General features: G+C 34.5%; 1 protein-coding gene across 2 annotated transcripts in view; it reads left to right on the forward strand.

Moving 5' to 3' along the window:
• Positions 1 to 13,686, forward strand: part of LOC118203146 (protogenin-like) — a 255,985-nt gene that overhangs the window by 140,270 nt on the left and 102,029 nt on the right. For both annotated transcript variants that reach the window (XM_085813493.1, XM_085813492.1), the window contains exon 3: positions 10,344 to 10,524. In XM_085813493.1, coding sequence (XP_085669619.1) covers positions 10,344 to 10,524 — 181 coding nt within the window. The remainder of the gene's footprint in view (positions 1 to 10,343; positions 10,525 to 13,686) is intronic.

The following is a 13,686-nucleotide window of genomic DNA, read 5'->3' on the forward strand; positions in this document are numbered from 1 at the left end:
ATAGTTTCAGCAGTGAGATTTTTGAGAGGTTATAAAACAAGATGTTTAGAAAAATGATCTAGAATAATGAGATCATGTCCACAATTTCGTACAGGACAACCAATATACGCGGAAAAAAATCATTTGGATATTTAGGTATTCTGATAGCTTTAAATGGAGCCTGTTTAGGAGTGAAAGATTTGTATTTGTTACGTAAATGATACGGGAGAACAAAATTCTTTGTGTCATTATACATACCTTTCCAAAAGAATCTTTCAATAAGATTTCATACGTTTTCTGAACTCCAAGATGGGATATATGAGAAATTTCTCATTTTCACAGGATTTCAGTGCTAGTGGGACAACAACTAATTCAGCATTATTTCATTTTTTCAAAACAAACATAAGAAGCTTATTGAATCATTTATGAAGAAATTATGTACTTTTGCTGAATTAAGCAAGGCAGGATTTTTCAAAATGTTGGTAATTTCTGAAGTACATGGATCAGAAATTTGCTGAGCAAGATTGCTGATTCACCTGGATCTAAAGTGAATTTGTGTTTCAAACAAGCATTGCAATCTAATGATATAGTATAACAATTAGCATTTGCATAACATTAGCCACATTAACTAAAGGCACATAAAAATTATTAAATTCAGCTATTGCATCTTTAGTACATATTAACACATCATGTTTGGATAAAAACAAACAGAACAGCAAGACAAACAATATACACTGGCTGAAAAATTAAAATTGGACCAGTTAGCACCCAATTATTTAGACATGGGAACAAAATACCATTATTAAATGAAAACAATGAGAAAGCAAGAAATATTATATATTAAATAATATACAATTAATATCATTGCTTATAAGGTATTACACACACTGACCAATGAATTAGAAATGCAAGATCAATATTTTATTGGATCACAGTGCATATTACCCTACGAGGAAATTGACAGATGCATATTACCCTACGAGGAAAGAATTTTTAATAGCGATTTAATCAATCAATCTTGGCCATTACACTTAACTTCATGTTGAAACAGGTATTCAGTAGGTGATTAGCTAATTCTACTTTTCAAGACCACAATTTTGTACTCATAATTTCAGAGGCAGCAGGATTTTATAGACTAAGTGCATCAGTTGCAACTTAACAAAATTTGCGAGATAATTAACAATCTTATGCACATAATACTCATGCCTGCCTATGGAATATGTCTGCCATTCATCAGTCATAATAGTTGGTTCCTCTGCCATGTGCTTCTTAACCAGACACTTGTTGGTTTCTTTCCTAAGGCATGAAACCAATGACAATGAAATATGCCTAATCCATTTCTATTGAGACATAATTTCATGTTATGTCTCTCAGAACATGTTTTTGATTGAAAAATAATCCTTCTAAGACACTACAGACAAGTATCATCTCTGACAATTTCCTTAATTTAAAAAAAAAATCCATCTATTCATAGCTCAAAAATTCAGAAAAGATAATGTAGAAATCTGAAAAAATAACAATAAATAAATGAAGAATAAATTACACATGAAAAAAAAAAAGCAATGAATGTGTAGCACAATAGTACCAAGTGCAGTTTGATGCGCAATACTGAAATTATAAAAATGTCAAAACAAAACTAACCTTTACAGTCATATCTTTATCAATTATAACCCTTTTTTCACACATGTAATTAGTTGCCCATCGATCACATACAATGAATTCAACTACAGAATTTACAGTCCACAAACAATGCGGTTTGGAAATCTTCTGCAAACTTTCAGTCAACAGTGGAAATGTAAAATCCTTTTTAGTAGCGGCAACATTATCTGCAACCAATGGAGCATTCTTTTTATTCACAGGCATATTTTTTGCAGCAGGTGCTTTTCTTTTACGTGACGGTTTGGATAAATATGAAGGCAGATTTGGAAAGATTGAGGGTATTGCTCCTTCTTGGAGTCTAGATCGGCCCATTTCCAACTTGAATATTGTCTCATCGGACAACTTCATCTCGTAAAATTGTTTTATATCACTTTTTGCAAAATGATGCTCACATACAACATCCTTCTCTGAAAGTATTCGGTCGGCCCGAGGAATTGCATGTCTCCATTTGTCTAGCAGTACAGGATCCTGTAAAATATATTTCAACAAGTATGTATAAATATCAGAATTCAGTTACATACAAAATTAAAATACTCTTGTTGTATGCAATTTTTTTAACGTGACTTTGATGCAAATTTAATATTTAATGATTAAAATTTAATTTGAAAATAGTAATGGCAAATTAAAATTTAATTGCAGCACTAACGCTTGAATAGTTTTACACATTCAAATTTAAAATCCTTGTGCATAATGGTTCTCACTGTGCAGTGTATCAAGATTTAAATCTTAATTTTTAACACCCATTCAATTATGTGATTAGGTGGCATGATTTTATAATATTTATAACTTATTTAATATGCTGAATTTATGTCATGGAAAATCAATTTTTCATTACACTTATCTGCTGTTATGTTTTCACTTAACCATGTAAGTGAAGTTAATTTTAAGCAGCGCAGTGTTCATTTCCATTTATTATAAAAACCTACTTCAAACGGAAAAGAAGGGGAAATGAGTTAATCTTCTTTTCTGTAAATGAAATAAAGAGGCAAATATTCCATCATTCTTGCATAATTCCAGAAATTTATTTAACTTTAAAATCTCAGGATTGCCTGCTTTCATGCACGAAATGCAAATGCACATAAGTTATGTGAAATATTTAACTAATTTCCAATTTAAAGTTCTGTGAAATATTTTAACTAATTTCCAGTCTATTACTTTTTAAATACCCTCTTATTTACTAGCAATCCAGACGTTCTGTAGAGTTATATAAATTCATCTGACTGTGATCAGGCATGATATAAATATTGCTCACCTTTTGAGCTCTAAATATACTTGGATTCTTGATTTCCAAGCTTTTATTCTTCTGCCTAACAGATGTATAACCACTGTTGCATCCAGGGACGAAGCAGGTTGCATTATAAGAATTACTCATAATGGAAATTGATATCAAATAAATATTTTCTGTATTGCTGCCTATATCAAATCCTATGAAAAGTAGAAAAGCTAACGATTGCAGCACCCTCTATAAATAATGCGACAAAAGTGGACCATTTTTGGGAAAAGTTGTAATACCAGTTTCCCCTCCTTGTTTATACTCCGTGATAAAAACAAAAAGCAGTTTTTGATATTATAAGAACTCCACTGAGATAATACAGGGCAAAGAAAGGATTGACAAAATGACTTAGTATATAGAAAATAATTTATATGAGTACTTAAAAATATTTGAATTCTCTGCATAATTGGATAAGTCAACTTTGCCAGGGAATGAAGTCTTTTAACTTATGTGAGATTTGCAAAAGAAAAAAATTTCTAAGAATAATTATTTTGCAAATGTTTGGAAACTAAAACGAAAAGTGAAACAGTACTTAATTAAAAGATTTTCCAGTGTAAAAGCTTTTCCCTTGAGAAATATAATCTCCATTGTTATTGATGGTGATCTGGCAATAGTAATAGGATACCGAGGTTTTTTGGCATCCTTAAAACAAGCTATACCAAATGAGTTATGTGTACATTATGTCATTCATGGACAATATTTAATGAACACTTATGTGGCTACTATGTTAGTCATTAAAGCAGTTTATAAATAAAAAAAGAATGCCTGGAATGATACATTATTTGTTTATCTTTGATTGGGAAATGATGAAGATTATAATTATTAACTACTTAATGCAGAAGTTCATTTGTTATGTATGTTTGGATTGTATGTATTCTTTGGTTCGGTGTTGGAATTCCTGGAAAATAAAGATAATTTGTGGCTCAATTAATTAATTCAAAAAATGATACTGCTGATGTGACTGACTGATTTGCCAAATTTATCATAAACAGTTAGAGGCTATAAGATGATCAAAATTAAATCAAAAACTCGGATGAGTCCACAAACTCAGATGAATCACACTAATACAGGAGCAGTTTTTTGAACTATCCATAAATGATGAGTTGGAACCATTATTTGAACAAGGATAGCATGAATACTGATTACAAAAACAGATACCAACTTCATATCCTGCATTATGGGAGAAATTGTTGATTATTTTCCCATAACTTCCTATTTAGCAGAATGTTAATTTAGTGTGTTTATGAGCTCAACAAAAAGAAAAGAAACTGACTGGAAATTAATGCTCATGGAGACTTAACGAACATACATAATCTCATATCATCCCATTAGGTTCACCCGTATTATAATTTTCGACCAAGAATCCTGTTGAACAGTCAGCCTTTGGAAGTGGAGAAACACCCCAAGTATTTGGGCTTTATTATTGGATTCTGAGATTTTGCGTATTAGTCACTTGGACCATCTTGTTTTGAGAAGCTAGGAAACACATTAATATCCTCAAGTACATCTCGGGCCATGATTGCGGTGCCGATGCTAATACCCTCCAGAAACACCTATGTTACCCATATTGGAACTCATTCTAGAGTACAGCTTCCCCATCATCTGTTGTGCCTCTGATTCAAATCCACAGGAACTTGAATGTGTATAGCTTAGTGCTGCAAGGATTGTTACTGGCTTTCGCAGTTCATGCCCGAAAGACATTGTGCTTTAGGAAGCCATTCTGCAGCCTTTAAGTCTTAGGAGAAATGCATGTTTAGTGAAGTACTACAATAAGCTCTTCAATCTTGGCCTCCAGAATCATACGTATCTCTTGAAAGGAGATAATGAGCCTGTTTGTGGCATTTGCAATGTTCTTGTTTCAGTCAATCATATTTTAACCTACTGTCCTGCTTTTAGTCAGAAACGTGAATATTATTTTAACTCTACGAATGTTAACTTAACATTCAATTAACATCAATTAACTTAACAGATCTCATTGGAAGAAACCCTCACATCAACCTCATAAGATTTTTAAAAGACACCTTTTTTTACCATATGATTTGAAGCTTTTTTTTCCTTTTATCTTGCTCTGTTGCTACCTGTTGCTAGAGCATTTCTCAGTCATTTCTCCATGACTTCATCAGCATTACAGGTTCATTCCAACAATTCATCTAATACAGTGTGTTTGTGCGTTTTGGATTTTATTCACCATTCGTCTTTTGCATAATAACCTTCAAGGTTTTATGCCATTAAAAGTCAACCAACTAACCAGAATCATACCTCGAAGTTTCTAGGGTCATAGAACAATAACCAGAGGCTGAAACGGGGTAGTCCATTTGGACAGGTTGTTTCTGACCACCTTATCGCCAGTTTTATAGAACATCACAGCTTATCTCAGATTATCAACCCCTCTGAAGGTCTCAATGGGGTTTACTTTCATGTTAACCTTTCTGTCCAAGTTAGCATACAGATGGAATTGCCGTGCTACTTGAAACAGTTAGCTCTTGAAATATTTAGTAATGTCCCTATGGACGCTGTCCACATGTATACGGATGGCAGTAAACTTGTTAATGATTGTTCTGACAGTGGCATTTATATTAGATTTCGGGATTAGGAATAAGAATTCAAAGAAGAAATCCAGACTTCTGCTCGGTATTTCAAAACGAACTTATTGCAATTCTGGAGGGTCTGTACTCCATCATGCGGCTTCCTCAGTTAAAAAGATATCTGGATCTTTTCGGATGGTAGTGGTGGTGTATTTAATTATGGCAAAGCACACTAGGGCTATCTGCCTAAGGGGAGGGATGCCTTTCGTGGAGGACTTTCTAAGGGAAACTGGCTCGTATACACGTTACACATGGGGAAAACCATGAAAACGCCCATGCAGCCAGCCCGTTCGCGGGATTCGAACCTCGGACCGAACTACCAGTGTTCAGCGTCTTTACCGCTCGGCCGCTGGTGGGCCTTTTCGGATGGTAGAAGTGCCATCCAGCATTTGGTCGATTGGCATAATGTGAGGCATAATACAAGTACAGGCATCCTCAGAAAACTAAAACAACTTTCCCTTTCTCATCGGATGTACTTTCAGTGGATACCGTCCCATGACGACGTTGCTGGAAATGAAATTCCGTACAGCTTGGCTAGAGCTGGTGCTAGCGAGACCACAACGTCTGCCACTCCTCTTACTTATATGAAACTATTTTCTAAGCAAAATAAATTTCTAAGCAAAAAAGGCAAAGAATAAGGCCATTTGGATGGTCCCACCAGTGCACCCATGGTATCAGAGTAAGTGCCCTGGTGGCTTCTTGTTTCAGAGCAGTTCTAGATGAGATTAAAGATTCCTTAGTGCCCATCTATTATCAATGACTTTTGTCATTGGTAATAAACACTTTGAGATATGCACTAAGTGTTCTACTGCACAGGCCTCTCCTGATCACATTTTATCTTGTCTGGGGCTTACCAGACAGAATCTGGTTCAAGACCCCCTTTTTTTTTTGTACTGGACTCTTTCAGGGTGAATGGGCTCATGGACCTGATCTAACTCTGCTGGTCACGGGGATGAGAAACAACAACAGGTTCACCCGTTTCATTAGAATTTAAAAATATTTTTGCATTGATATTGGACAAGATTCTTAGTTACTCTGAACATCCTCTGTCACTCTTTTCACTATTGGTAGCGATATTTTCTGGATTTAAAGCCATACTACAGATTTGACCATACATTAGTTGACTGATCATTATCACACTGTCATTGCAATGAAAAATTTCTGTTATGTCATCTTCATTTATTATCCTATCTTTGCATTTTGTGGCTACCATCATCATTATCATCACCAGGAAATATGATAGCTGATTGTTTGGTATTGTCACTGTTTAGAAAATTTCGCATACATTTTGAAAAGGCTGTTTTATATCTGCTTTTCTGTGCATGTTGCACTGCAATATCTGTTGGCTAAATGATGGATGTATAGTTTGGTGGAAAGAATAAAACGGGGATATTATCCTTTGATCTACCTTTTCTATTCTTTCATATCTTATATTATTGACTTTCCAATGACTCAAAATTATATTCCTGGTATAATTTTGAGATGGATATGCCTTAATCTGATTTCTTCTTGATTGCTATTGAAATATATATGTATATTTTTGCTATGGAAATCCTACTGCATCTCCAGAATTAGCGACACTTCTCAATGTAATAAAAAATTACACCTTAATTTTGATGTAATAATAGAGCCTGAAAATATAGTAAGCTGCATCAAATTAGAAAGTGAAGGAAGAGTGCAGTTTGGTTTGTTAAGAACTTAGAAATCTAATTCTTTTTCCCTTTCTGCTGTTATGATATGATAGCAAAAGGAAACCAGTGTAAGCAACATGACATCATAAAACGAATATTTCTTAGGCATTATTATTTAAATAGAAAAATAACTTCCCTTAAACCATTCAAAAGAGGAAAGCATAGTTGTGCCCAACATCATGTACGAGGGCTATCCAGAAAGTAGATTACGTTTTGGAATAAAAAAATAAACAAAGTATAGGAAACAAATTTTATTATATACAGATGAAAGCCACACTCAAATACTACTTTTCTACATAGTCACCATACAAATTAAGGCATTTATCGTAGCGATGTACGAGCTTGGAAATTCCTTCATCGAAAAATTCGGCCGCCTGCGCCTTCAACCACTTCGTTACCTCTTCTTGCAGCTGTGCGTCGTCATCAAAACGCTGCATAGCCAGCCACTTCTTTATTGCTGGGAATAGGTGGAAGTCGCTCGGTGCCAGGTCGGGACTGTACGGCGGATGAGGAAACAACTCCCACTTAAAAGATTCAAGAACTTTACGAGTGACATTTGCCGTGTGGGGCCGGGCGTTGTCGTGAATCAACAAGATCTTAGAGCTCAACATTCCTCTGCGCTTGTTTTGAATTGCTCTTCTGAGTTTTTGGAGAGTTTGGCAATACCTTTGAGAGTTTATTGTAGTGCCTCTTTCCTTAAGTCCACCAAAATTACACCTTTTCTGTCCCAAAAAACAGTCGCCATCATCTTCCTTGCCGACATTGTTTGCATGCATTTCTTGGGTTTTTGGGGAGAACTTGTGTGCCCCCACTGCATTGATTGCAATTTCGTTTCACAGTTCAGATGTTTCACCCATGTTTCGTCACCAGTAACGATGCGATCGAGTAAAGAGTCACCATCCTTATGGTAAGCGTCCAAAAAGTTCAACGCTGCAGCCATTCGCTGATTTTTGTGGTCCTCTGTCAAGATTTTTGGAATCCATCTTGCACAAAACTTGTGGTAACCAAGCTTTTCGCTGATGATTTCGTGCAACAAACTTCGCGAAATTTGTGGAAAACTCAAAGAAAGTTCCGTTATTGTGAAATTTCGATTTTCACGGACTTTAGCATCGACTTTTTCGAGAAGTTCGGCGGTCACTATGCTGGGTCTCCCACTTCGATCTTTGTCGTTAACATTGGTTCGGCCATTTTGAAATCTTATGACCCACTGACGCACTCCACCTTCAGTGATAATGTTGTCCCCATACACTTCACGAAGCTGCCGATAGATTTCTATCGGTTTACAGTTTTTTGCAGTCAGAAGCCTTATTACTGAGCGCACCTCGCAGCTCGCGGGATTTTCAATTAACGCAGACATTTCAAACCGTCACAGTATCTGAACGGAGCACAGCACGAACCTCTCACTAGCACGGCTAGATGCAGACTGAGCTGCGCAACGCTCTGACCCCAAGATGGCCGCGCTAGCCCCGCCCCTAGCGGACACAGACGGAAACATAATCTACTTCCTGGATGGCCCTCGTATTTAGCCAGGGTATGATCATCATTGGCCAGGGTACTATTTCTTAGCCAGCAGGTATTTGAAAGTGACATGCAGAAATCGAAGTTAGTCTAAAGAAAAATCACTTTTACAGCACATCTTCTTTTCTTTCTTTCTTCTTCACATTCTCCATTCCTAGACTGTATTAAGGGGAGATAATTAACAGTTTATTTTTTATGCATGTGTTTAATGCCAATGACCAGGGGGGCGCTTCTGAGGTTCGGGTATTTAATGTATGTGTTTTGGACTCTGTGTTGTATTAATGATAAACTTGCTGATCCTTTGATTCTTAAGACATTATTGTGGAAATGCACGAATATGTATTTTATGCAAAATTTTATTAATCCTACCGCATCTCCAGAATTAGCGACACTTCTCAATGTAATAAAAAATTACACCTTAATTTTGATGTAATAATAGAGCCTGAAAATATAGTAAGCTGCATCAAATTAGAAAGTGAAGGAAGAGTGCAGTTTGGTTTGTTAAGAACTTAGAAATCTAATTCTTTTTCCCTTTCTGCTGTTATGATAGCAAAAGGAAACCAGTGTAAGCAACATGACATCATAAAACGAATATTTCTTAGGCATTATTATTTAAATAGAAAAATAACTTCCCTTAAACCATTCAAAAGAGGAAAGCATAGTTGTGCCCAACATCATGTATTTAGCCAGGGTATGATCATCATTGGCCAGGGTACTATTTCTTAGCCAGCAGGTATTTGAAAGTGACATGCAGAAATCGAAGTTAGTCCAAAGAAAAAATTACTTTTACAGCACATCTTCTTTTTCTTTCTTCTTCACATTCTCCATTCCTAGACTGTATTAAGGGGAGATAATTAACAGTTTATTTTTTATGCATGTGTTTAATGCCAATGACCAGGGGGGCGCTTCTGAGGTTCGGGTATTTGATGTATGTGTTTTGGACTCTGTGTTGTATTAATGATAAACTTGCTGATCCTTTGATTGTGGAAATGCACAAATATGTATTTTATGCAAAATTTTATTAAAAAATGCTTGTTTGCTAAAAAAATGCTTTTTATATATTGCTTTTTTTTTTTTTTTTTTTTTTCTAAACTGTAGTGATAGAAGTAGAATTTTCTTTTATTTGTGTTTCTGATAAAATGTCTCCTCATTTTTAACTCTTCAAAATAAGCAATTAATGTTTGTAAATTGATATATTTCTGAATTTGTTCGCAGGATCTCACGAACTTGTAAAAATTCTAGAAAATTGGCAGGAAATTCCATGAAGGAAAAATATGCTTATTTGAGAAACCTTAGTAGTAGTCCTTGGATGCTAATATTTCTAGTGATGTGTTTTTGTATCTCGCAAATAATGATTGTCTAACAAAATCTTTGAACTGTTATTGTCCATCTTTCATTCCATCAGTTAACATGTTTGGCTAATCTGAATTATTTTTGGAATGTGTTTAATGTTAGAAATATTAAAAAATACAAAGGACGTAACATATTTATTAAAATAACTTATGTGTGCATGTAAACAAGTTGTGGTTTGTAAGATTTGATAATAAATGTTCATCTAATGATTTTCTGTTATTTTGTTGCATATTTTTTATCAGTTTAGTTTCTGGTGTATAGAATGACTACACTGTTTTGTTGCAGGATACTGACATAAAAGACATAAAAGATAAACATTTTCGTATATTCCCAAATGGCTCTCTCTATATTAACAGAGTAGTCCCGCAGAAAAAACGAGAGCATCGCTTGGATGGAAACTACACTTGTCTGCTTCGTAACAATGTTGGAGTACTTGTCAGCAGACCCATTCACGTAGTTTTAGCACGTATGTAAAACGTTCTCTCCCTTTTCAAATGCATTTTACTCTATTTGGTTCGTATAGCATAATTAATTGTGGTACCACCAGTATTATTGTATTTATTGTAATGAACATTATTGGTGCAGGATTTCTACATTCTTATTATCTAAAATCTAAATGCAAAATAAATTCGTTATTGAAGATATTGGGAATAATTACATACATATTGTGACTTCTCTTTGTAATCTCTTGAAAATTAAAGCTCTGATTTGCCTTCTTTTCCTTGATTTTTTTAATAATATGCAATAAATTTTAATTTCAACACTTCAGTTGATCCGATCCCCCTTCCCCCATTTGCATTTTTCTTTAAATGAATAGTTTAATTCTGCTAAACAAAATATGGCTTTTTTTTTTTTTTTTTTTTCTTTTTGAGAAGAAAACCCCAAGGTTCTTCTCAATTTTCTTTTGTTCAGGAGCTTAGTTATGTAAAAACTGTTGCTGTTGACAAAGGTTTTTCTCCTTTTAGTGATTTTTTAAAATAATTTTTTATGTACTCTTTTTCTTTTTAAGGAAACTCTCTTGTGAAAAGCAGTTTTAATAAGCTTGTTATGAGTGTTTTTGTTCTTTTCATTATAATTTCAAAATTACTCTGAAAATTAAAGAAATAAGTTTTTCCCTCAATTTAAAATAAGTAACTTCTGAATTATTTTCTTACGGGATATTAAAATTCATATATGCACTGTTTTGAGATGAAATTATTTGATAAACTATCTTTTCGTCTTTGAACACTTTTGCACTTTTTGACGGTTATAAAGAGGATTTATCCGAGATTCTATCTATTATGAATTCAATTGATCCAGCCATCCAATTCACTCTTGAAATTGAATCCAACAATTCCTTCCCCTTCCTTGAAATTCTTATAATCCGCAATGAAACTGATTTTAGCACCACTGTGTACTGTAAACCCTTTGCTGTTTGTTTACCACCCCATGCCAAGTCATGCAACCCTGTTAAGCAAAAAATGGCTTCTTTTTATTATTATGTATTCCGCGCGCTTAAAGTTTGTTCCTCTGAATCTTTGCTTACCAATGAACTTAATTATTTGAAAGCAGTTGTGATTGACCGTGGATTTTCTCCTGTGATTATTGATAAAGCCGTTAAAAAATTTCAGATTCCCATCAAAGAAGACATTCCACTGTTAGAAATAATATTAATGACCTTGTAGTGCTTCTATTTTATCCTTCTGTTAGCTATAAAATTGCATGGATTCTCCAGAAATTCAATTTTCAAGTCGGTTTCTCCCCTATTAGTAAAATTCACCCTTCGATTCTAAAAGATTGCATTTCTGTCTTGAATTCTTGAGGAATTTATAGTATATCGTGTCAGTGTGGTTTAAGATATATTGGCCAAACAAAAAGAGGGTTGAAGTTTCGTATCAAGGAACATGAATCTTATGTCAGAAAAGGCGAAATTAACAAGTCTTCAATAGCATATCATAGTTGGACATTTAACCATAATTTTGACTTTGGGTCTGCAAAAATTATCCAAAAGTCTTCTTCCATAGGTGAATTGGATTTTCTTGAGGCTTTTCACATTCACAAAGATTTAGCAGATTTAGTTAATGATTTGAAGTCCAATCCAGTCCTTCCTAATGCCTTTAAAATTCTACTATCTTAATTTTGTTATTTTTGCCGATACATGGCGTTACCTCCTCGCGTTTGGTACTACCAGAGGCTATAAAAATCTGTTCAGTGGTTCCTTTCCATTATTTGAAGTTCAGATTTTGAGCGTGAAGGTGCATTTGCCCCTCACTCCCTATTTTAGCTTCTCTAATTTTTCTTGTCCTTTATGCTTGATCAGATAGCCTGGCTCAGTAAAAGAAGGCGGCCAGTGCAACTCTGATTAAAAATCCAGTTATAACCACGTGCAGTGCTGATAAGGACCACATGTTTCTGAGACTCCTTCTCCTTTATTTTCTTCTTTCTAGGTATTTCTTTCTCCTGATGAGGAGGGACCTTTAGCTGCCCTCGAAATTGATTGAGTGTTTCATTATACTTACGCTAAATACAAGGTTGTTTTTATAATTTTGAGAACACTACATTGTCGGAACATCATGTAAATAAAGAATAAGTATTGGCATTCCATATAATATAATTTTGGTGCTACCAGTAATAATAAACAATGTGATACCACATTCACCCTTCTCAAAGATTATTAATCAGTCCTATAGTCTGCCAGATAAGAAGGTTGACGTCTGTGCCTTTTAGGGCAAAGATTCACTTTCATGCAAGTAATCATTTGCAGTCTTTTCAAAAGCCTCAGTTCTGGTGTAGCATGGTAAATCACTAACTTCTCTTGTATTGATTTTCTAACAATTTTAGATATAGATTAGCAGCTTCAGTAGCTAGATCTTCATTCTGTTGTGCAAAAGAATTTGAAAGTTGTTGGTTTTCATCTGACCGTACATCATGGGCATGTATAAGATTATCTCCTCTGGGTGCCAAATGTAATATTGAAGTATTGGTTTCACGACCATCTGGAAATTTAACATAAGCGTAATTTGAGTTAACTTAGTGAGTCCTCTTTCTGCATAATAGGCTGATATTTATCGGTACAGGTCAGTTCGACGTGTGGTCGATTCGACGTGGGGTCAGTTCGACGCCATATATATATATATATATATATATATTTTTTTTTTGGTTTTTGTTTAATGCCGTACTTTTCGTATTTTTCATTATTTTTAGAATAAGTTTGCATCATCATTCAAATAAATTTGGTGTCATCATCATTTGGTGCTTTGCACCCCACATTATAGGAATTCATAGATGGTCTCAGGCATGTTGAAAAATCAATTTATCAATGTTATGAACAAATTGTACGTGGAGATAAACCGCCGCACAAGCGGAATAGGTACCTGCGAGCTGATATGAGAATTAAAGTAATAGTTGAAGATTTTGAAAATCGAGAAATAAAGGAATGCCTGAAAGGTGTGGCGCATAATTTTGCAATGGATTAGTATAATAACAGTTCTGTAATGCAATCTTATTTATCTCTAATCTTATTTATGTGTAATCTTATTTATCTATAATTATATTTGTCTGCAATATAATATAACTAATTTGTAACATATGTTTATTTACCATTTGTGTATTTTGCCTTTTTGATGCTGGTTTGTGGAATAAATAAATA

The sequence above is a fragment of the Stegodyphus dumicola genome, chromosome 3 (assembly GCF_044657685.1).
Source record: "Stegodyphus dumicola isolate Sdum_Otavi_A_Nest chromosome 3, ASM4465768v1".
NCBI classification, from domain to species: domain Eukaryota; kingdom Metazoa; phylum Arthropoda; class Arachnida; order Araneae; family Eresidae; genus Stegodyphus; species Stegodyphus dumicola.